Raw genomic sequence first — 24,050 nt, forward strand, 5'->3', positions numbered from 1 at the left:
CAGCTGTTGCTCACGTCTTCACGATGTCCTTCGGCTCTCGCTGCCGCGAGGGTCCTCTGAGAGGCCCGTGAAGATTGTAGCCCTTAAAGGGGTTCAGCTTCTGTTGGTGGGGGTTGGGAGGGTGGCACACACTGGGGAAGATGGCACACCTCGGGATACGGGCGTGGTCATGTCTGGAAATCCTCGCCTGCCCTGCCGTAACCCTGGTTGGGGTGAATGGGGTGGGACCTGGAACCAGACAGCCTGGGTCTCCGACTTCGTGGGGAGGCGAATGAGAGACAGGACTGCCTGGGAAGTGTGGTCAAGTCCACGGGCAGAGGCTGCCTGTCCCTGTGCACCCCTGGCCCTGTCATTCTGTCACATGTAGATGTGATTCAGTGCATCTTTGCCCATGTCGGTGACTTTTCCGTTCAGACTTTTTCACTCGAGATCATTATGGAAGACAGAGGGTAGCAACGCTGCAGGCTATTCCATGATTGCTCCATCCCACCCCAAATAAACAGACAAGTGTCCAGTGATTGATGGTCAAGCCTGGGCCTCCAGGTGTGTCTGGCAGATGTTGCTGGGACTTGCTCTGCCCAAAGGTGTGTCACATCATCTCTGATCTGTTATGCAAGGAAACCAGAATGGACCACTCAGGTCTTTGTCCTCTAGGGCTCTACTGCAGCGGGGGACACTGGTGGCCAAAGCCACTGTGGCTTCTCTCCCCAAACCCAACGGGCCCAGAGCTGGGCACTGTCTGTGTTCCCTGCACGTGGTTTCGCAGGAACAAAGATCTCTCTGGTCTTCCCTTTAATTGCAGCAAGTGACATCTTAGAGCTGAGTTTTCCTCCTCATGGCCTTGCTTTTCCTTCTCCAAGAGGGAAACTGCAGTTACCATGACGTGAAATCCGGCCAGAGGCTCGAAGTGATTTCACGGCAACGGCAAGCTCCGCTGTGCCCTCTCACACCCAGGCCGAGTGGCCCATGACGGGCTCGGCAGGCAGCCACCGAAGCCGCGGCACGATAAACGGTTTCCCATGGATAGGATGTTGGGTCTCACATCAGCCTGTTTAACCTCACTCTTGTGAACTGCCGGCCGTGCCTGTCTCCCCAGGAAGGACAGTGGCACGGGGGTCTCCAGATGGCGGGGAGGGTGGGGGCCGGGGAGCCAGTGCAGGACCTTAGCTGTGCCGGGGCGTGGGGTTTGAATCGGCAGCGTGGTTGTCCGTGCCCCCACCCGTGGCAGCTCAGACACACTGGCTGTCAGTCATAATCGGGGAGGCAAACTAGCGAGGACTGTGCTGTTCAGCGTCTCGTGCTCAGACACAGCGGAGGTAGACGAGGACCCGAGCTGGCGTCCGCACCTAGAACCCCCTCCTTGTCCGGCGCAGGGACTCCGGTCAGCCGGCGGAGAAGGGAGCTCTGGAGAGGCCTCAGCCAGGGTTTCATCCTCCGCACGAGTGACCCTTGGGACTGACCGGATCGTTCTTCTTACAGGCGTGTGAGCAGCATCCTTGGTCTCTCTCCACTAGATGTCAGCAGCCCCCTCCCGGTGTGGCAACCAAAAATGTCTCCTTTCCTGATGGCCCCTGGGGGTCAAAGTCACCGAGGGTTGGACCCATTGGAGTAGGGGGAGAATTTGGCGGGAAGGCACCAGCCTGGCACCTGCAGTCTCTGGCTGGTGCCCCAGCAGCCACGTATAGCCGTCTCAAATCGTCTAGGAAAACCAGCATCCCCAGCACCGCGGTGGCTGGTGGGGTTGCCCTTTGCTGGGTGGGCTGAGGCCTCAGCTCCTCTCGGAGGCCACAGCAAGGGGTAGTCCCTGTAAGGGAGAGGGAAACCAAGCTCTTCCTAGCTCTTCCTTTTCCTCCCCTCCCCACCGGCCCCCCCTTCCCATTGCTTCCTTTGTGACGGTGTTCCAAAGTCACCTGGAACGCTCGTCAAGGGGAGACTCCAGAGGCCCACTCCCCGGAGATTCCCCTACGGAGGAGCTGAGAGGGGGCCGGGGCTTGCCTTCTCGGGAGCTTCCCAAGTGGTTCTGCTGCAGGGGGTCATCTGGAGGTGACACCTTGAGAAGCCAGGCCCTGGGAGGGTGTCAGAACGAGCTCTCCCAGTCTTTGAGGACACTAAAACCTAGCGATCTAGTACACAAACAAAGGAAAGAAAGAAAAGAGACCACTTTAGTACAAAGCAAAAAGTAACTTTTAAAAAGTCCTTACGAAAGATGTCGATAGATATGGGAACCCTTTACACTGGAAATGAATGAATGAATGAATGAATTCATCATTCCTTTCTTCACAGGTGCTCCCTGAGTGCCTACCATACTCAGGCACTGTTCTAGGTCTTAGGGGGTCAGCAGTGAACAAGGCAGACGAAGCCCCTGCTCTCATTCAGCTGCCATTCGGCAGGGGGCGGGGGCAGACGCGAGCAGACTCTGTATATTATGTTAGAAGGTGGCCGTGCTGTCAAGAGAGAGAAAGCAGAGAAGGGAGTTGGGGGGCTGGGGGAGCTTGCAGTTGTAAGTAGGTGGTCAGGACGGACCATATTTACAAGGTGATGTTTGAACACCACGCAGAAGGAAGAGCATATGCAAAGTCACTGGGGTGGGGGTGAACATTCTGGGTGTGAATGGGGACCCGGAGGAAAGCTCTGTGGCAAGACCCAGCAGTAGGTGCTGAGCAGTGTGCAGGCACTTGAACTTGACTCTGATGGAGTCAGGTTGGGGGCCGGGGAGGAATGCCAGGATCAGATTTAAGACGTCCAAGGATCCCCCTGGCTGCTGTCTTGAGTAGAAGTTGTCATTCCTAAAATTACAGCACGGTTTCTGGCCCCTAGGAATGTACCCCGATTGTGGAGATACAGCATGCAGCCCGCTAACTAACGAGGAAGCGTCGCTCAGCGATGTGAGTAACTCGGCCCGAGATGTACGGTGCAAGTCCGACAAGGAAGACACCCCTTCTGGGAGTCAGACTTCTCGGACAAGCTGGGCCTTATGAGGGATGAACAAGTTTATTATTATTATTTCTTGCTTAATAGTTATATAGTTGATATGCAGGCAACTGTACAAGCCTACAGTCTGTGACGCAATAGGTTTGGTCATACGTACATACTCATGAAGCCATCGTCAGAGCAGTGAGTGTACCTGTCACCCCGCAGACTGTCCTCTGGTTTATGAGTCAGGGTAGGAGTCATCACAGCAGTAACGCAGCCAAGACCCAGAGTCAGGGAATGTGGGGGCTTCCCTGGGGCAGAGGAAGCCCACCCTGATTGTGCTGGAGGGTCACAGGAAGACCCCTGAGGGAGGTGCTGGACAGGACAGCCTGAATTCAAGTGCACGGGGCCTGAAACACTGGGTCACAAAGGTCTGGTCCCAGGGGAACCAGCAGAAGTATTTGTTGGTTGTAGGATATGTCAGAACAGAGCTTATCTGCTAAAATCTCATCTTTTAAAAATGGTAGCAACCAGGTCAAATTTTAGGTACTTCATATATTTTTTTGGAGTAAGGGCAAGAAATCATAGCCAAGTACATTTCTGCAGTATTTCATGCATACAGAATCAATTAAAGGAAAAAGAAACATTAGGCAATCTCATAATTGGATAATTAACAGGCTCCTTAATAGCCTTATACTAATACAGCTACTTACAGATTGAAAATAAATCCATTTGCCATCTGATGGTACATTAGAGCCTACACATAAAAAATACATCTACTCCAGATAGGCTTTAATAATTTAAAGGTGAATATTAGTGTGTCATGCTAGGATCTCTTGGTGTTTTACATTTGTGACGTGCAGCACCGTCTTTTTGGGTCATGTTGAACGTGAACTTGAAAGTTGAGGGAAACATTTTAAGTAGGTGTTATGCGCTTACTCTCCCACCCTAAACTCTTCATCTATTTGTGAATGGATCCCAATTCCCCAGGGCCAATGATGGACTGGAGAGCAAGCTTTTCAGCTTTGAAGACAGTTACTTGAATGTGAGATCATCTTTCTCGTTTTCTAGCTCTTGGTAGAGGTTGGCAGCTCCCAGGAGATGGCGGCCAGATGATGGTTCTGTGATTCTAATGGAACAGCCTCCAAAGGCCCTTTGGAGCATTATCTACTGCAAGTTGGAGAAATTAGAAATACTTTCCAGTTGAGAAGCACTGTATTCTCAGTTCTGTGGAAACGAACTACCGTATTTTTCGGACTATAAGACGATGGGGGTGCGTCTTATAGTCCTAGTGTAGCTTTACATTTACATTGGTGAAATATCATGATTTATGTTATTAAATATTTTACCACATTTTTGGCTTCAAAATTGTTTTTCCTATTTTCCTCCTCTAAAACCTAGGTGCGTCTTACGGTTCAGAAAATACGGTACTCTGGACACAGAGAAGAAGGCCAGGAGCCACCCAGTCCCACCTCAGGAATTCAGGGACCCGTTCTTGTTTTCGTTTCTTTCAAGAAGAACTTGACTCACCCTAATGGAGGTTAGCCAGAGGGCAGGTCCGAGTCACACTTAGTTCCAAAAGTGTTTGCTAAGTCCTCCTGCATAGCAGTAGCTCTGAAATCGCTGTTACCAACATCATCATCATCCGTGGTACTGAGTTTATGTATGCAAGGTGCTGTGTTAGATACGGAGAGGTATAACCGATAGTAGTCACTACCTTTTGTGATGCAGTTACCGAGGATGAGGACTGTGCTAAACATGTTGCATTGATTAGCATATTTCATCCTTACCTAACTCAGTAACACAGGGGCTATTGTCCATTTCTATTTCTACACTTGAGACTGAAGCTTGAATAGGTTTTTAAGAAATGGCCCTTGTCACATGGCTCCTAAGTGACCTGGCAGGGACACGAACCTCCCACATTCTTAACCAAAAATCTTCCAAAGACTCAAGAGACACTGTCCATTTTATGTAGTTGGAGAAGATGAGACACAGATGTGGAATGTTCTGTGGTCGTGGTAAATACCTTGCCTGTTCTTTTGAGTCATTCATAAACTCTTCTTCATTGCATTCAGTCCTAATTAAAAATCTCCCCTTCCTTTTGAAGCAGATGAGTCTTATCATCGGCAAGACTGTCACACGTGGCAGTGAGCAGCCCTGCTCCATGGCGCCCTGCCCACCTTGGGTGCTCCCCACAGCCTCCCCTGGGGACACAGTCACTCAAACCAAAGCCTCACATGCCGCCTTTAATAGGACCTGTCTCTCTGCCGTGTCCGGAGCAGAGTTGCATGTGCTGGGCACAGTCAGTACATTCCAGGGTAATTTGGTTTCTTATGTAGAACAACTTCAGCCTGACATTTAACATCTATTCCTTTGGCGCTTTTGGGCTCTCTGAACTCATTACCCAAGGTGCCTTCACACTCATTCTTTCCACACACTCGGATCCGTGTTCCTGTGTGCTCGCTGTTACTGAGTGAAGTGCTGTTGGCTCACGCAGCAGACCCGTAGTGATGCTTGGGTTCAGATGCTGCCCTGTTGGCCAGAGGGAAGTGTCCATTGTAATTTCGTGTGAATGACGGTGGCCTGATGGCCACCTGTGACGTCAGGGCCTGGCAGAGTTGCTGTCACTGCTGTGGTTGTCATTTCAGCTGTCCCAGGCCCCACCTGGAGCAAACTCGAATGATAACACACCCCTCCTTCTCCCTGGTGCAACCACCTGACTGTGGAGAATGAGCCACGCGTGTCTCCTCTCTGCTAAACAGAGTGAACCGCCCAGGGACTTTCTCCAGTTTGCACGCAGAATGTTGGAGTGGCAGAACATGTGAGGGTGGCCACTCTTCCCCACCAAGGGCAGTGGCACGCCGTTGCCTTGTCACACGGGTGTCCTTACTCCCTGGCTTCCCTCCAAGTAGCCACGGGCTGATTGTGGGTGTGGGAACTCTTGAACAACAGGAGCAAAGGTTGCTAATTTTTAGCCACCAGCCAACTCCTGTGGGTAGATTCAGCATGACAGCTGAGTGAGTAGGGTCTCACGGGAGACAGACTCTAGTTCATCATGACCCTTGGTGTGCCTTTGACCTTCCATAGCCCGTCAAACACATGCAGAAGTGAGATGTGAAGGTCAGGGAGCTGAGGACTAGCAAGGAGCCAAACCTTCCCAATGAGTAGAAGCTACATCTACTAGTTGGCACTTTGAGTTCATTCTTAGATTTCAGAGGGTTCAATGCTCCCTTCTGCCACTGGCTAATTAAGATCTGGCCAAATCATCTGGCTCTTTCTTCTGAAGTGAGTGAGGTGGAAAAAATGCCACTTCTTTGAGAGCTGTTTGAGTCCAGACATTTGCCTATTTAACTATTAATATTTGTAGTCTTGGCTCAGAGTCCTCTGAGGTTCGCATCTGTTGTTCCACAAACTTTCTCTTTGCTGTTTCCACTCAAAGAAGAGCATCACGAACATGGGCACCTGCCTGTGGAGGCAGAACTGCTGTGCAGAATGCCGAGATCCTTGAGAAAGAAAGAAGACCCGGCGAGGAATGTGCAGGAGGCGGGGAGGAGTGGGAATGAGGCCGGGGAAGGTGCATCCCATCGATCTTCCGAGAAGCTGCTCCGTGGGGGACAGAGCAGCGCATTCTTCAGAGTACTACGGGCCGTTCTGGCCTCATGGGACAGCGTTTATGAAGGAAGATAGTTTAAGAACAAAGGGGAAAGAAACTTCCTTTGAAGAACAGCTTAAATCTTGTCGAGCGCATCCCTGGAGGCCTCCGGAATAATAAACCCGCAGCACACAGCAGCGGGAATTTGTACAACACATGCTGGACACTGTCTCCAGCTGTTCCCGGCCTCCCAGACCCAGAGGCTTCAGAGGGAAACGCTCCAAGTGCGGTTTTGGCTAAAAAGATGTGGAAAATCACCCTGTCTTCAAACGTGGCATCGGCATTCGTGTGCTGAGTGGCCTGTCCCTTGAGATGGGACAGAAAGCGTGGTTGGCTTGGGCACTGGGCTTTGTTTTCTTGCTTGAGTTCCAACGACTTTGTGCCCTCATTAGCTGCCCCACCTCAGGCATTGAAAGCTGGCTCCCGCTCTTGGAAAATAAGCTCTGCCTGCTCGCCGGGCCCCAGCCTGGCTGGACCAAGTGGTAGTACCAGCCTAGGGTCTTCTTTTGGGTGGGTTTCTCTTGTTTTCCTGCTGACGAGCTGACTTGATTGTAAAACAACAACAACAAAAAAAAACCCTGTGTGCATATAAATATTACTTTCTTGGGAACTTAGGGCAAAAAGTAATAGCTTGTGTACTGAGGCAAGAGACTAGAGAATCTATTCTAACAGTTTAAGGAAGAGCCAGGTAAAAGGAGGATATCCAGGTTACGGTAGACCCACATTAGCCAGATGGAACCATTGTAGTTGGAAAACTGTATAAACCTTAGACTTGAGTTTGCTTCATGACAACTGTATAAGAGGTGGCTGGCTCGTTTAGACTGAAACGTTTTAAGTGAAAATGGACCTAGTCCGACTGGCTGGAACTGTTTTCACTTGTTCATCTGTTTCACAAATATGAGTAGAACACTCACTATGTCGTCGGCCCTGTGCCAGGGGTGGGGGAGTCAAAGATGGGAAGAAAGATTGTTGCCCTTCAAGGAGCTGAGTGTAACAGAAATAGTTCCACAAATAAAAACTGCGCACAGTGAGATGGCTCCTTGAATGGAGGCCTAGACAGGACAGCAGGACAGTGACAATTGGATATTGCATTTTAGTAAAATCTTGTTTTTGCAGGGGGTGGTCAAGTCAGGGCTGGAGTCAGGGAGACAGTGGTGCGTGAGAAACACAAAAGTATCATCATGGCAGTGAGTGTGAACAGCCGGCCAGGTCAACATCCAGGGCTTCCAGGATGTCCCGGGCACCAAGCTGGGTGATTGGATCGAAGGGAAGAGTCATAGACAGGGAAGGTGTTGGATTTCCAGCGTGGGTGCCGGAGAGGGTAATGATACTGTTCACCTCAATATTGGTGACTGGAATACGGTTCTTAATTTTGAATCGTCAGTTAGAAGAGTCTTCCCCCAGGTGATGGTTTCCAGGGGCCCCTTGGTTACAAGGCGCAGTGTGGAGGGGAAAGGTCAGGCAGGGATGGAGAGGAGAAGTCCCCGTCACTGGGACAGTGATGGCTGTTGAGGCCGTGGGCTCAGATGCCTGCAGGGGGGAGAGAGATTCCATCATCCTCTTTCAGACCAGCCTACCGGGAGACACGTGAGTGAGGCTGGGACAGTCGTTAGACTGTGGGACGCCCATTTCCCTGGAATGCAGTCACTACTCCGGCATATTTAGGTGCCTGAACACTGACTTCATTCATTCCTCACCTTCCTTCTGAGGAACTTGGCCAGTTTTCTAACTGGTGAACTGTTTTCTTGAATTCCTCTTTGTGGCAGATGTGGGGTAAAAATAGTTTTGTATTATTTTAGAAAGATGAGCGTGTTACGAGCGCAGAATCCTCAACCTTAAACGTTTAGGACGAACATGTTGCCCGGGTTCCCAGTGGCCGATTGTCCTACGTGCAGAAATAAGAACTGGGACTTGAAAAACAGAGGTTCCCCTTGAACCTGGCTTCCCACGGTTCCTCTTTCAGTATTTCCTGGAGTCGCAGGATGAATCAGAGTAGACAACATGAAAGTCTCTGAAGCCCTTGCGCTGGGTAGCACGCCAGACTGGGCAGTTAATTCATTCCTCCTGTGGGCCCAGGTGTCTTCTGGTGTCACGTGAGTCCTCTCATCCATCTGGTGGGGCCACGGCTGTCCTTGTGGTGTCTAAGTCGGGACACTTAGCATGTGTGCGTCATCCGTGGTTCTGAAGCCTCCTGTTCTTCCTCTTTCTCTGTTCTTCCTGCCATTACTGCTCTGCCTGGAAGCAGCATTCTCTTCATTCCAGCTCTTGCAGAATGCTGCATCTGTGGACCATTCCTCTTTGAAGCTTTGAGTTGCACTAAAATATTTATAACGTGTGGATAGGCCCTTGAAAGGGTTTAGTTTCCCGATGTTATGTCTCTTGACTTAACTGAGGCCTTTTGATGATAAGAGCTCACGTGAGGTTTCAGATCAGGGTGGCTTAATTGAGGAACACCTCTTTGACATCAGTAGGCAGTTGTATACTCGTTAAAGAACCACTCTTGGCTTTGCTCCGGATGGGGCAACAGCGGGCTCGGGGCTACTTCCTGGCTGCCTGTGGTCGCGTTGATCATACTGGGGCGGGCTGGTTTTGCCGATGCCTCAGGAACCAGGAGGGGAGTGCCAAGCCCCGTGTGTCTGTGTGTTGACTGGTTCTGGCTGGAGGTGGTGCACAGGGACGTGGCATTGGGTCGTCAGTTGTCTGGGCACCAGGAAGGCCCCCAGACTGTGAACTCACAGAGGACAGAAATCATTGTCACGCATGGTGCAGAGCCTGGCATGTTGGAGGCCAACACGCGCCATTTGTTAGATGTTAGAAGTTAGGCAGCAAATGGCAATGTGCTGAGTAAAGACGGCAATGGCCGCTTCAAGGGAGACCAGTAAAAACTGGGACGAAAAGAGGAAGGGCGACCTCAGAACCCGGCTCCTGCCGTCTCTGGGGAGCAGATGTGGCATCCAGACGTCAGAGTCAAATGCAGGTTCTGCAAGGATCTGACACCAGCTGTGATGTGTGGCTGGCACTGGTCCTACACCTGCCTCCTTGCTGAGCCACCTCTGCCAGATGACTGGGTTCACAGAAATGTTCCAAGTGAGCAATTAATTTGAGGCTTCCTGAAACCCAGAATTCGGATGCCTTGATGGCATGAGCCGTGGGTTGTGGATTGGTTTTGAATGGTAGTCTCTGATGTCTTGAATTATGTAGAGGAGCGTGGAAGTAAATAAATGGATCATGAAACAACTAAAGGATAAACTATCATGTGGTCATTAAGAATCACATTTTCAAATGACATTTTTGCTAAGTGACAATTCTTGTTATGTGGGAAAAAAACAAGAAACTATATCATGGTCATTATGGGGTCTGAATGAATTCCTTTTGAATAAATGACCATTTGCCAGACGAATGTGCTGAAAGCCTTATTATATGTTTATGTGAAAAACGTGAGTGCCTTGATGAATCGTTCTTTGGGTCTTGAAGTGAAATATTGTGGATTCATGGTCACGGTTTGGGTGTTCCCAAGCCTTTAATCCTTTCGGAGTGCAGTTTCCTTCTGAAAACTGAGGTGAGAGTCTGCCCTGGAATGGTCCGTAAGGGGCCCTTTTGGGTCCCACGTGCTCTGGGTCGGACTTTGGGATGGTGGACAAAGCAGAGTCACTGAGAAGGATGCCACAAGGCAGGTCTCATATGGTCCGTGTCTCTCCATCAGCCGGACTCCATCAACCTTGACCTCCTATTGTTGCCCCTCGTTTTGTGTGACTGTCTCGAGTTTCTGCCTCCTGAGCCACTCCTTGCTGCCGCTGTGTAGAGAGGCCTCTTGATTTATTAATCAATTAATCAGTGCATGCTGAGGAGCTGTTCAGGGTAGTTAAACAAGGAAAACAAAGTGCTGGAACCCATAATCAAGATGGATCGTAATTAAGAACGCTGCTCCCTCCACTGATCTCCCTGCCACCCTGGTGACCTGCATCACCTCCCACCCCCTCAGCTCATCCGACCCCTTTCAGCCCGGACGGGTCCTCCGCCCCATGAAAGCTGACAGCAAACTCCAGCAAGGCACATTTTCTTGTAATGTCCTTGAGGAAGATAAGCCTTGAGAGAGGCCCCGTCAATTACCTGCAACAACTGTTGAACCTCCAGAGCTCAGCCAGGCCCCAAATGTGGCACAGCGACTCTGTCCATCACAGAGACCCTGTGTCTTCGGTTCCCATTTCCCTACAAATAGAGCCGTGGGGATGGAGGAACCTGACCACGAAGACAGGCCATGACCTTGTGTGATGGATGACAGGGTCTGTGAGGCCAAGTAAGTCGTCCAAGGTCACACAGCTCATTCCTGCAGAACTGGGACTGGAACCCAAATATTTTGATACCCAGTCAACATGCCTAGTGCTTATTTCTCTGCAGCTCTGTATTCCTGGAAAGATTAAAGCAGAGCACATGAAAGAAATCATCCTCATTGATTTTCTGATTTCTCTTATATATAGGCTTCTGAGCTAAAGAGTTTTTAACAGTAATTTTGGGTGAAATTTGTGTGGAAAAGTAACTTGGACTGTTTGTCAGGGAGATATTTTTCTTCTCATCAGTCAGGATGTCAGATGCCAGAATCAGGCACGGCCATCTTCCCACGGGGCAAAGGTCAGCGGAGTGAATCTGCAGGCATTCGCTGGGCTGCCGGAGCTGGCTGGGTCTCTGGTCCAGAGTGTGCGGAGTTTGGTTTCCTTCCAGTGGCGCTTAGCACACGGTGCTAATGAGGCCCAGGTTTTCACAGACTGGAATATCTGTTCTGGGTCACAAGGGGCACCCCCGTTCGTTCCCAGCTTCCCATGGTCCACGGGGGGCCAGGAGCCACGTTGTGTTCATCCAGAATGACGGCATTCACCTGCCATGCCCGGACACGCATCTGTGCCTACTTAATGCATGTCTTGGGAGGATTCATGGGCAGTTCTTATCCTTTGGTAGACACAAGAAGAATCTAGAATGTTCTTACTTGATGGGCCTAAAACAAGGAGGATGCTTAGAAATCTTTTTTTTTATTCTTTTTTTAAAAGATTTTATTTATTTATTTTTAGAGAGGGAAGGGAGGGAGAAAGAGAGAGAGAGAAACATCAATGTGCGGTTGCTGGGGGTCATGGCCTGCAACCCAGGCATGTGCCCTGACTGGGAATCGAACCTGCGACACTTTTGTTTGCAGCCCGCGCTCAATCTACTGAGCTACGCCAGCCAGGGCTTTTTTTTTTGATTCTTTAAGTCTCCACTGTAAAACTCTTGCATTTGTCAAATATGTCTGTTCCCCAGGCTCTTCTGCCAGTGTGGTGTTCATTTCTGTTGGATGTCAGTGAGGCGCTTTGAGTAAATGTGGGGCCTAACTTACATAGATCGGCCAACTGAACTGCACTTGTCAGGCTTGAGTTATAGGCTCTCTTTTCTCTCTGCTTGTGTGTTCTCCAGGATCCTGCTTTCTCAGCTGTGATTCATGACAAGCTCCAGGTCCCCAACACCATCCGGAAGGCATGGAACGACAGGGACAACCGCTGTGACATCTGTGCCACGCACCTGAACCAGCTGAAGCAGGAGGCCATCCAGATGGTGCTGACCTTGGAGCAGGCGGCCGGCAGCGAGCACTACGACGGCTCGCCGGGCTCCCCACCGCCGCCACTCCCCAGCATCCCCACCCTGGTGGGGCCCCGGCACGTGGGCGGGCTCCCGCAGCCCAGGGATTGGGCCTTCGTGCCCGCCTCCTATGCCTCCTCCAACTACACAGCCTTTGTCGCCAACAAGCATAACGGCAAGCCCAACAGCCTTGGCGTCAGCAATGGGGCCGAGAAGAAGAGTGTGTCCCCAACCCATCAGGCCAAAGTCAGCCTCCAGATGGCCACCAGCCCCAGCAATGGCAACATCCTCAACTCAGTGGCCATCCAGGCTCACCAGTACCTGGACGGCACCTGGTCCCTGTCGAGAACCAACGGGGTCACCCTGTACCCCTACCAGGTAAGTAGCCTCTGAGCAAGAACGAGCAGGGCTGGGTAGAGGCAAAGCGGAGACGTGGGTAGGTGATGCTCCCCTTCGCCACTCCTGATTTTTGGGGGAAGTCCGCAAGCCAGGGCCTAGCGTGTCCACGTGGCCCCAGGGGCCGTTGCTCTGTAGAGATAAACTACACGAGGAACCAGTGATCCGGGACAGAGCGCCGCCCCGCCTCGTCCGCCCCGTCTGACAGAGGCGTGGGCTCCCTTCCTGCCCCTCCCGCCTCGGTGGGCCGTCTCCCGTCTCTGTTTGCGACTCCTCTTCAGTGCTGTCGCGAGATTAGGTTACCAAATGTGTTATCCACTTCTGCCGTTTTCTTTTTACGTGGTTTAAATTAGCACAGATGCCCGGGTTGTTCTGTAGAAATAAGAGAGCAGGTCTTAAAGCTGCCAAGGAATCTGAAAAACTTCCCTTCATTTTGGTTGGCTGAGTTTCCTGTTGGAGGAGGGTTGGGTTTAAGGCATGCATTCTCTGTTCCCTGCACCGTCACTGTGGAGTGGAGAGGTGGCCGGGGTCATGGAGCGTGTGAGTCAGGGCAGATAACTGGGGTCACAGATGATCTCGGCTTACTTCTGACTCGTATCTCTGTTATGTTGGTTGTTGGGTGGGTGGCCTTCCACAATAGCGTAGGGACCCTGGTTTGTCTGTCTAACTTGCCACCACCTTGCGTAGACCTCAGAGCCTTCCTCCAGGTCTTGCACCAGCAGCCAGAAAACGAGGGAAGAAAGAGTGTGGAGAATCTTGCAGGGTGGCCGGGGTTGGGGTGGGGGTGGGGCGCCCAGTCTGGAAGGAGAGCACTTAACTTCCATCTACATTCCAGTGGCCAGAACCAGTCCGCTGGCCCCACCTTCCCTCGGGGGAGGCTGGGAAAGTCAATCTGTGCCTGCGCCCAAGGAAAAAAAGAAACGAGTCGAGTGCACACATAGCATAGTCTTCGTTAGGTGGGGCAAAGTTACAGGGAAACATAAAATGAGTTAAACGTGGCTGATAAACTTCCTGGTAACTTTCCTAGACTGCAAGAGGGAGGCTAGATGGCCTCCCTTGATATCTTGCAAGCAAGTTGGGCGCATGGATCGTTATCTTGAGAAGGGAGCGTTCCTGGACCCCTGACGGTGATTTACTGGGTGCCTGGCAGCTTACAGAACTAAGTGCACGCATCATTTTATTTAACCCCACGATAGGCCGGTGAGGGAGGCAGGGCAGATGTTCGATCTTTCCTAGAACCCAGACCGGCTCTCCTCCGCCCAGGGGGAGGGGTTGCCCCACTGTAGCTGCTTCCGGCTTCCTCAGCTGTCTCCTGCCCCCATCTTTTCCCCGGGCTGGCTCCTTTGCAGAGGGGGCGCACCAAATAAAAGGACTCCTATTTTGACTGGCAGGGGCCTAGCTGCCACTTTGCTTTTGGGCAGAGTTTTCTGGGTGGCGGATATAAATATGCAGAGGAGCCAGGGGCCCCCTGGGTGGGGCTTCATGGTCGTGAACTTCGGCGTGAGCGTCCAGGCCAGGGGCACAATTGCTTCTTTCCACACTGGTGAGTCACACACGTCTTCTGTTTGCAATTGTGAAACCTGCTATTTGGAAAAGTACAAAAAGTAACGCGTGTCTGTTGTAACATACAAATATACGAAAACATTTACATAAGACTTTAAAAATCAACACCACCGAGAGATAGACGGTGTGACATTTGGGTCTCTTTCCTCCAAGTTGTTTGTGTGCCCACAGTTTGTAAAGTGTGATTATGTTCGATTCTGTGGTCTGCTGTTTGCTTTAGCATGCCGGGCGCATTTTCCCCACGCCATTATACATTTTTCTAAAATAGGATGTCTAATGGTAGGCCAATATTCCATTACATACATGCTCTCCATGACACAGATAATGTTCTAACTTACAGAACCAGGCACCAATTTGTGGAGGTGAGGTTCTTGCTACGAGACATAAAAGGCCCGGTGCACACCCTTCTAGCCAGGTCCTATTTTCAGCACATCTTGGGTTGTGCTTGTCACATAATCCTGTTACACTGACAACACCCACGTCACCTTCTGGGGCCCCCAAACACCTGTAACTCGGGCAGGTGTTAGTTGGAGGACTCAGCCGCTGCACTGCACAGGGGAGCAAAGACAAAAGAACTTGGAAACGGTGCTTTCATCTAAAGCAGTCGAAGTGTCGAGAACATTTGTATGTGTGTGCACGTGTGTGTGGCGGGGGAGGCTAGAGGAAGATCGGGGTCGTGGTGCATTTCTGTTTGTGCGGTAATTCTTTCTGCTCCTTCTCTTCTCCTTCCACCTCTGATGAGAGAGGGAGAATTTCCTGTGCAATAACAAATGTTCGTTAAGCTCTAACCAAGTGCCAGGCACTATGCTAGGCGTCGGGTGGGGCTCCTGCTTTGGGTTGGAAACCCAGGTTTCTGTCCCGTGGTCCTTAGGGGAGGAGGCAGGTGCACCTCCCACGATAAGCCAGGGAGGTCAGTGCAGAGGTGGAGAGATGCCCACACTGCACTGAGGACCCACAGAGGGGCTCCTGGGCCCCCCCTTGGGGCAGGGGTGTGTCATTGTGGCTTGAAGCCAGCTACAAAAATGATTCATGCAAGCCACCAACTTGAGATTGTCCTGGGTCTCTCTGATGGCCTCTTCCCCGCCCCCCTCCCATCCCGAACAGACTGATGCATGCATTTCCCCTGAGTGACAGTAAAAGGAATCAGAGGCAATGTCTCTGGGATGAAGAGATCTGGTGCCTGGCTGTGAATCAATGTCCCTGTGTCATGGCGGTCATCCTGGTGCCCTGCGGTGGAGGCCCTGGAACCGGCCAGACTGGGTGTCTCCTGTTACAGCCATCCCCCTGCAGTAAATTTTCCGCAGTTCACAGCCTCGCTGGCTGGGCAGGGATGGCTGGCCTCTCTGAAAGCTGACCTCACTTTTCCTGCCCGCCCGGACTCCCACTTCCTGCCACACGGAGCAGATGGCCCCCTGGGTCAGTGCCAGAGCTGGCGCCTGGGCAGGGAGGCACCTAGACGTTGTCACCACTGAGGGTTCTGCTCCACACTCACAGCCCGAAGCCCTTAGAAGTCAGGGAGATGAGGACACGGCTCTTCTGCCACTTCAGGAGGCTGCCAAGAATGAGGACAGGCTTTCTGACAGTGAGCAGGGTGCACGGGTGACAGAGAGGAAGTCCCTTCAGGTCCTCCAGCCCCATCACTCACTTCATGGTGCAACAGCCTTCCCGTTACCTTCCGAAGAAAGACTCTCCTTCATTCATTTGCGGGCACTTGACACCATCTGTGTACATCTGTGAAAGCAGAAAATGCTCTAGAATTTTCATTTGACTGCATGAGTTTTGACTTTGAAAACACATGCCTGGATTAGTTCCTTGTGGTCAACCGTCTGTTAATTGCCTCCCTTTTGGATGGCAGCTTCGTTTACGTGACACCATGATGTGCACCTGTTGTAGTGAAGGAGCTGTGGGCAAGGCTGCACATCACACTCAGAGTCATGGGACGTCATGACGCAGGATCACAGCACTGGCTTCTGTAGGGCAGTAGGCGGGGGGTTTGGATCCTGCCCCGCCCCCTTCCAGCCCCTGGCTCCACCGGTTGGTAAATTTCAGTTTCGTAGCTGAATGTCTCAGTCTCTCTTCTTACCTGTGAAACCCTTACCTTGTAAGATCATGGTGGAGGACAGGTAAGAAATAAAATGAAACTACTTAATAAACGATGAGGGGCACCAATATTGATTATCTATCTCAGTGCCCCCACTTGTGAGAGGAGAACCCTGAGGCTGAGAGATACCGAGTTTCTTTTGGTCAGACTTTCCTGAGTCTTAGCATGATCTCTTCTGCTAGATTAGGAACTCCTCAGCAGCCTGCGTCCCTTTAACTCTCCCACCCCTCCCCATGGCTGACCCGAGTGGAAGTGGCTGCTTTTTAGAGAAAGCCTCAGTCTCAGGAAAACATGAAGTGTTTATGATTGACCCTAGATTTAGGGGAAAAAAAATCCTGGCCAAAACATTTTATCCAGACCCCATGATTTTGGGTGGAAACCACCAGTGTGTTGGCTCCAAGCTAATCTTCAATGCAAAGTATCTTAGTGGTACCCAATATACATCCTTGGGTGAAATGAGCAGAATCCAGGCGGCAGTTTGACGTCACACTCAATCCAGGGACATTTGGAAGGGTCGAGGTGCTTTGTTTCATAGGGTTTTGATAGATTGAACTTGTCAAGGAAATTCAAGCTGTTAGATTAGCACATAAGTGATACATGCATTATGGGTCATTCGGCGTGCGTTCCTTGAGTGAAGGGGGAACGCCCAAAAGGCGTCCGTTGGGATCCATGTCACAGATGAGGCTGGACTGAACTCCGGCCAAAGTCAGGGGTGGCATTGTCTCCGATGTATTTAGAAATCGTGTCTGGAAAGCACAGGCATTATGGGAGTTTACATTTCAAGGCATGTGAGCAAGAGGGGTGTGAGAGCAGCACCACGCTGGAAACGACTCAACATTTGCTCAGCGGTAGGGCCTCGGCAGCACCCCAAATTTGCTCTTCAGAGGCCAGAGATGGGGTGCTGGCCCTTTTGGAGGACCTCCTGGGGCCCTGGAAAAGGGCGGTGAGACCCTGGGAGGCAAGCCGATGCTCCAGGACCCGGAGGGTCTGTTCACGCTGGAGTCTCGGAGCCCAGAAGTGCATGTTCCGGGCAGCAGGTGTCCACGGCACAGGGTACACCTGTGCTCTGTCCTCACGGGGCCGCTTTCCAAGAGGGAGCAGGGTCAGGCGTTTGCAGTGGGTCCGGAGGAGAAAATGCCCATTCACGTTCCTTGCTCAGCCGTCTGTGCCCTGCAACATGCGCAGCGCCCTTCCTGGGCCGACCCTGGTGTCCACACGCTGCTGCCTCTGCCCAGCCAGCGCAACAGCAGACGATGTCACAATCTGACAGATGCTGACATCAGAGAGGCTTTGTTAGCAATGTGGGTTTTTGTTTTCTCCTGTTTATAGATGGTCAAGGGAGTAGTATTTATCTTTATGCCGAAGGACAAACCATGAGCACGAGAAAAGGAACCAGTGTGTATACTCAGTCACGGACTGAAGGTTTCTCAAGGAAGCGGTGGTCAGCATGAAATTCCGCAGGGGTGGTCACCTCCTACAGGCAGGGCCGCGGTCGGAAGGGAGCACCCGACCCCATCAGGAAATTTCAGCAATACTCCCCATCTGGTCATTTACTTGGTGTGGTGGGCTAAATGAGGCCCCCCCCCCCCCCAAACACACGCGTGTCCCGATTCCCAGGACCTGTGGAGAGTACAAGGGGTTCTGCAGATGGGATGAAGTTAAGGGTTTACATAAGGGTCCTTATAGGAGGGAGGCAGTGCAAGGACGAAAGCCGAGACCAGAAAAGCAGCACGATGCTAGGCTGCCGGCTTTGAAGACGGAGGCAGGGGCCAGCAGCCAAGGACGGAAGGCAGCCTCTCTGCCCTGGGAAAGCCCAGGGGTCAGAGACCCAGAACCAGCTCCGCAGGCGTCCCCGCTCGAGACCTCTGACCTTTAGGACTTGAGAGAGCAGAAAATACGTTTATGTGGTTTTTAGCTGCTGAATGTGTGGTAGTCTGTTTCAGCAGCAGCAGCGGGAACTAATACGTGGTCACCTGGTAAGCGTTCGGTAGCTGAAGAGCCTGGTAGGAGGAGCTGGGGGAGGTTTACAGACCGAGAGGTTGCTGCGGAAACCTGCGGTGCGGCCCAGCACACGGGCTGTTCACGCCGCCCGACAAACGGTGCTGCCCGCCGGGTCAGACAGCACGTTAGCAAGTCAGATTATTTCATTCGGGTGCCTCCACAGAATGAGGGGTTCCTCACCCTGCGCGGCTGGTGTTCAATTGTCTCAGATTTCCCTATTGTTACAGCATCATAACAATAACAAGCACACCACAGCCACTCTGCATGGGTAGCTAGTAATTAGCTTATGTAAGCCTCTCATACTGTTGAAACTGTACCAGACACTCCAGGTTGGGGTGGTGGAGGGCATGGGCCCTGCAGGCTGGAGCGTGTGCAGAAGGAAGCTCGCCTTCCCTACGGGGTCTTCTGGCCTGAAACAAGGGGCTTTCGCAGAACTGCCTCCGTGGTCACTCTCACTATCATGAGGACCCGGAGCACTGGAAAGCACATGAAGAATTGTTGAGCAAAATGTGTGCATTGGATCATTTTTTAATATCCTCACTCCAGGCCATGTTTATTGACTTTAGAGAGAGAGACATCGATGTGAAAGAGAAACATTGATTGGCTGCTTCCTGTATGTGCCCCAACCGGGGATCGAACCTGCAACTTAGGTGTGTGTCCTGACTGGGAATGGAATCCACAACCTTTTGTGCAGGGGGCAATGGTCCAACCAACTGAGCCACCCAGGCAGGGCTGGTTGGATCATTTTTATAGTCAGTAAGCAGGAGGCAACCACTGGAGATTTCGGAGCAGGGCAATGGGAAAATTTCTTTGCTTGACAGCTGGGATTCTCAACCTTGGGTGTGTACTAGAATCCCTTGGGAGTGTTTTAAAAAAAACATCAGAGCCTAAGGCACACCCCAGACCCATCCAATCGGAATACCTGGGGGCGGGATCCTGCCCTTGGCTTGCTTCCTGTGGGTCAAGAACCACAGCTTTGGAGAGCCGGTCCGAGGGAAGATTCTCCAGCTGTAGACTGTCACAGTTGTCTTTGGTCTCCCATCCCTTCTGATATCCTCTCTCATTGGAGCCATCCTCCCCAGTCTTGGTTTCTTCAGGCAAAATACTTGCTTTCCTTATGGAGTTGGGGGAAAGAACTAAGGAATTCCCCACTGGCCACTGTGAGCTGGCTACGGGATAACAACAGCTACTGCTTTTTTTTTAAAGAGCAAACAGAGTTTTTCAATAGAAAGTCTGGAGCTGATATTTATCGATGATCTTATCCACGTCTGGAACGACGAGGGACTGGGTGTGGGGGTCACGCTAGATTTGCTGCTCAGGCACCAGGTAGAAGCCCAGCTTCCTGCTCACCGTGTGAGCCCTGGCGGTTGCCTGAGCTGTTATGTGCCTGCGTTGTCTCCCCCCGGAAAGGCTCGGAGCCGTTCCGGACACGATACAAGACAACGTATGTTGCATCCTTAGCACCATGCCTGACACGCTGTAACCCCCCACTCACGTCATTTTGCGTCAACTCAGGCTCCTGTGGGTCAAGACTGAGAGGAGTCAGGGCCCTCCTTCCCCGAATGAGAACCAGTGGTAGACGAGGAAGCAAGAGCAAAATCACAAAACGAGGATCAAGCACATGAAATAAATGTCACCCAGCAACTCGGAAAACACCGGCCACCTCTACACGTAGCCAGAGACCAGCTTCCCATAGTGCACCTGGTCTTATATGAGGTGGTTGGGTTCTAAATAAAATGAGGACATTGGTAAAATGTTGCAAGGCTCATGGACCAGTTTTCCTCCTTGTTTGAAGACTTTTTAAGGGAGGAGGGGAGGCAAAATACAGATGTGAGTCATTTAAAATTCTACAGAATGTTAGTGTGGAGGATGTGTTGTGGAATTGGGCACCTGAAACCCGTGTAAGTGTTGACCAGTTTTGTCCCCAATAAATTCAATAAAAAGGAAGAAATAAAATAAAATAAAAAATCCAAGAGAGTAAAACCTCATTATTTTGGAATTCATTTGAAATATCAAGTAATTCGGCCCAGAACACAATTCTTAGTGAAGGAACACTCCGAAAGAGTACTCAGGTCTTTCTTTCATTCTTGCTTTCCTTATTTATGGCAAAATAGATAATTTTATATTTTATCTGCCTGTGGTAAAATATAATTGCATTATTATTCGCTTATATCTTTATTTGTAACACACAAATACTTCTTTTAAAAATAGGATATAATTGGCAGTCTTCAATCAATTAGAAAATTAAAGTCCCCTCCTTGCCTACCCCACCCCAGGCATGCACCTAGTTAATTTCCATCTGAGATTTACTGTGTTAACAATCTTTAGCGTGACAAATTAGCACGCCTCTATCTCAGAGAGGTATTTGTGAGGATTAGGTAATGAATCATGCATTTCATGTGCCTAAGTCATTCCCAGGGAGTAATTGAGGTGTTTAGGAGGCACATTAGTCAGCATTTTTAGGGCTCTGGGGACAATTTAATGTGTTACTAGTGCCCCAACGTCAATGGCCTCGAAGAGTTAACACAGCCTTTCGGCAGCTGGTCTGAGTGCCTGGGAATGACCGAGACACCCGGCAGGAGGCAGGGGCCCTGTGAAAAGCAGGCAGGAGCAGTCACGTCCACCTTCAGGACTGCGACCGGGAGTTTTGGGATGGCACAGCCAGTGTGAGCCAGTCTGTCACTGTCCAGGACCCCAGCCAGGCTGGCTTCTCTCGGTCCCCATGGCTTTGGCTGTGAGGCAGCATCGGTGGGAAGACGGAGCCATTAGCAAAAGGGGTGTGTTCGCATGGCCTGTGAATTACAGATGTCGGTCAGAGGCCCAGCGACATCAAGTGACCTGCCCAAGGTCACACAGCGAGGACATGCCAGAGCTGCGATTCCAACACAGTCCTGGGCCCTTGTCCCCGCTCCCCACGGCCCTGCTGCAGGAAGGGGGACTGCTCTTCTCATAGGTCAAGTGTGCGGCTTTCCCGGGGTGGCCAACCACCCGCAGCAGCCTCCGCCAACTTCTCCCTGGGCGGTTCTGGGTCACGAGGAATTTCAAGTCAGGCTTCACATCCTACGGCTCTCTGCGGTCGTGCAGGAGTAAATGCCTCGTGTGACATCTCACTGGGCGGTGGGGAGGCCTGTGGGGAGGAAGCCTGAGACAAAGATGGGCCAAAACACCCCTAAAAACGCCGTGTTTGCAACGCTGCCATCTAGTGAGACATACTTTAGCCTACCGAAACAGGGCCATTTCCTTGTCAGTGACGTGGTCTTCTAAAAATTAAATGTATTGGGGCAACATTGGTTAATAACATGTACATTTCAGGCATACAGCATTATAATGCAACATGCATATACACTGTTGTGTGCTCACTGCTCCGTGTGGTCTCCGTGTGGTCTTATATATATATATAATATTATGTGGACCACGTCCCAGCAGGTGTCCTTTAGAAAGGACCTTGCTGCCTGAACAGATCATCAGTGAAAACAGCTTGGTTTGGGTGTAGCGGAAAGAACACCCAGCTCTGTATGTGACATCTGGCTCACAGGGTAACATTCTGACCACCCAAACCTTCAATACCCTCTCCTATAGTATCCAGGCATCCTAAGTCCATAGTGCCCTAAGATTGCTGGGAGGATTAAATCCCTTCACTCTAAAATATTTTTTTAGTTCTAAGCACTGGATTTAAATGAAGCTGCACACACAGTGGTGAAATGACATCCCATACTGAGATACTGTGCTGAACCGACACAGGTGGGCCGTGTGTGGGGCGGAGAGCAGGGCTTGCTGCCTTCCTGCAGCCTAACCACGTGTACAGGTGAGGGACACACACCTGGAGCAACACACGCCCCCGGGAAACTGTGGTGAACTGGAGGGCCCAGGAGACGGAGGCGTCCCTTGCGTGCGAGTGTGAGGCAGCTCGGGTTTGACCCGTGGTCACGGGATGGATACCTGGTGCCCGGCTCCAGCACGGGGCGCGCTCTGTCCCCTCGAGGTACGTTCAGAGCCCTGTCAGCTGAGACAGCGGACTGGAGCTTCTGTTAAAGACATCAGGGCTTCGTTTCCCTCTAAGGACAGATGGCACTTTTTTTAAATAGTGTTTTTGGTAGTGTGCAAGTGCTGGGGAGTCACGGCTGCTCTCAGGCTGGGGGGCCCACTCCCTCCCACTCCCCGTGCAAATAACCAGTGTTAGTCACAGTTTGTGAAGCCGGCCTCGTGCAAGCAGCAAGCACTCCGTCGAGTCCATTAGTAGGCGAGAGAGGGACAGGGAGTGCAGGAGTGAAAACTCATGTCCACAGATCACAGGTGGAAAAGACGAGCAGCGAGAGCGGAGGCTTTCTGGAAAAAGCGAGGCGTGGCAAGGTGCTTTCCTCTCATCAGAAGCCTTCCCAGGGCGGTGACGCGCCAGCTTGTTCCCGCATGGGTGTCTGGCTCGGGAAAACGCGGCAGGAAGTGGGCCTCGTTGCCAGGGCCCTGGCTTTGGGAAGACGGGGGCGAGGACAGAGGGTGAGGACCGTCGCTCTGAATTCCATGTCTGCGTCAACCACTTACCCTGTTGTAAAGGCGAGGAGTCCAAGCTGCAGGTTCACGTGCACACACCTACCTGCACAGGGGGATTCCGTAGCTCGGGCCGCCGGAAAATGGAATCCACATGTGTGTTATTGAGCATTGACTTGGTTATTTGTTAGAACCAAGCAGTCCGGTAGCTAGCATTTCCACACGTATATAAGGACTCAAGTGAGTTCGATGTTCATGGTAAACAATGGTGACATCCTGGCTTTATCTGGCCGTGCGGCGGGGTCTGTCCTCATGGCTGCTCCTGTGTAGACCATGCTCCCCAGCCTTCGTCCTCCTCCCCTCTCCCACTCCCGTCCTCTCTCTCTCCTTTTCAATTTTAAGTCACACAGTCACCTCTTGAGATTTCCAAGACTTAATTACTTCGCTTGTAAATTATTCATACTTTCCCTCTCATTTTTTTACCCCTATATTCTGAATGTATCACAGCGTATTTGCATCGCTGAGAATGGGTGGGCAAAGGAAATGAAAGGATTTGCAATGGAAATCAGTTGATGTTATTATTTGTTAGCAATGTATACAAAAGCTTTGGCAGAGGAGGCAGGGAGGATGAAAACAGTAATTAAAAAGAAAGTCACTCATTTGAGCTCTGCAAGCCTTTCAGCCTGTCCTGAGTAGCTGCTAACTTCCAACTACGTAATAGGGTAAAGTGGAAAAGGAACCAGCGCAGCATTTGGGGTTAATTGATGTAAATGCATTAATTACAGTACCCATTAAATGTCTTATAAGGTATGTCGGTTGCTAGCATACTGTCTACACAAGCAGCATCTACTGATTTCACACGCATTGTAGACATACAGTGCCTGTTCACACAAGGCAAGCACTCCCACTCTTCCTAGAGCACTGTTACACCCGGCCACCCTTGTCGTTGTCCGGAAAGCCATCTGGGGAACGCGGTACAAGATGAAAAGAAGGGCGGATGTATGAAGGCAAGAAGGTGTCACAGAGCTTCAAGCAGAAGACGAAGGTGGAGCACTGAATACAGGCAACGAGTGGGCTCACCCCTGAGCCATGTCCAAGGTGCCTGGTAATTAGGTGACGAGAAACCGTGTGTCAGCGATTTTCAACCTTGCTCATCCCCTGGCGCATGTAAACCAATTACTGAAATCTGCAGCTCACCCACCAAATGCATTTTTTGCCAATCTGACAAAAAATAGGAATAACTTCAATTGATTTACAAAAAAAATAATAATAGTAATGACCTACCCTTTTTGCTCCAAAGTGACTTTTTAAGAACTCAGGTGCCTAAGCGTACAT

The 24,050-nt window shown here is 51.1% G+C and overlaps 1 protein-coding gene across 2 annotated transcripts in view; it reads left to right on the forward strand.

The window, feature by feature from the left end:
* KIF26B (kinesin family member 26B) overlaps positions 1-24,050 on the forward strand; it is a 376,031-nt gene that overhangs the window by 129,414 nt on the left and 222,567 nt on the right. For both annotated transcript variants that reach the window (XM_036016113.1, XM_028531214.2), the window contains exon 3: positions 12,008-12,547. In XM_036016113.1, the coding sequence (XP_035872006.1) occupies positions 12,008-12,547 (540 nt within the window). The remainder of the gene's footprint in view (positions 1-12,007; positions 12,548-24,050) is intronic.

The sequence above is a fragment of the Phyllostomus discolor genome, chromosome 15 (assembly GCF_004126475.2).
Source record: "Phyllostomus discolor isolate MPI-MPIP mPhyDis1 chromosome 15, mPhyDis1.pri.v3, whole genome shotgun sequence".
NCBI lineage: Eukaryota > Metazoa > Chordata > Mammalia > Chiroptera > Phyllostomidae > Phyllostomus > Phyllostomus discolor.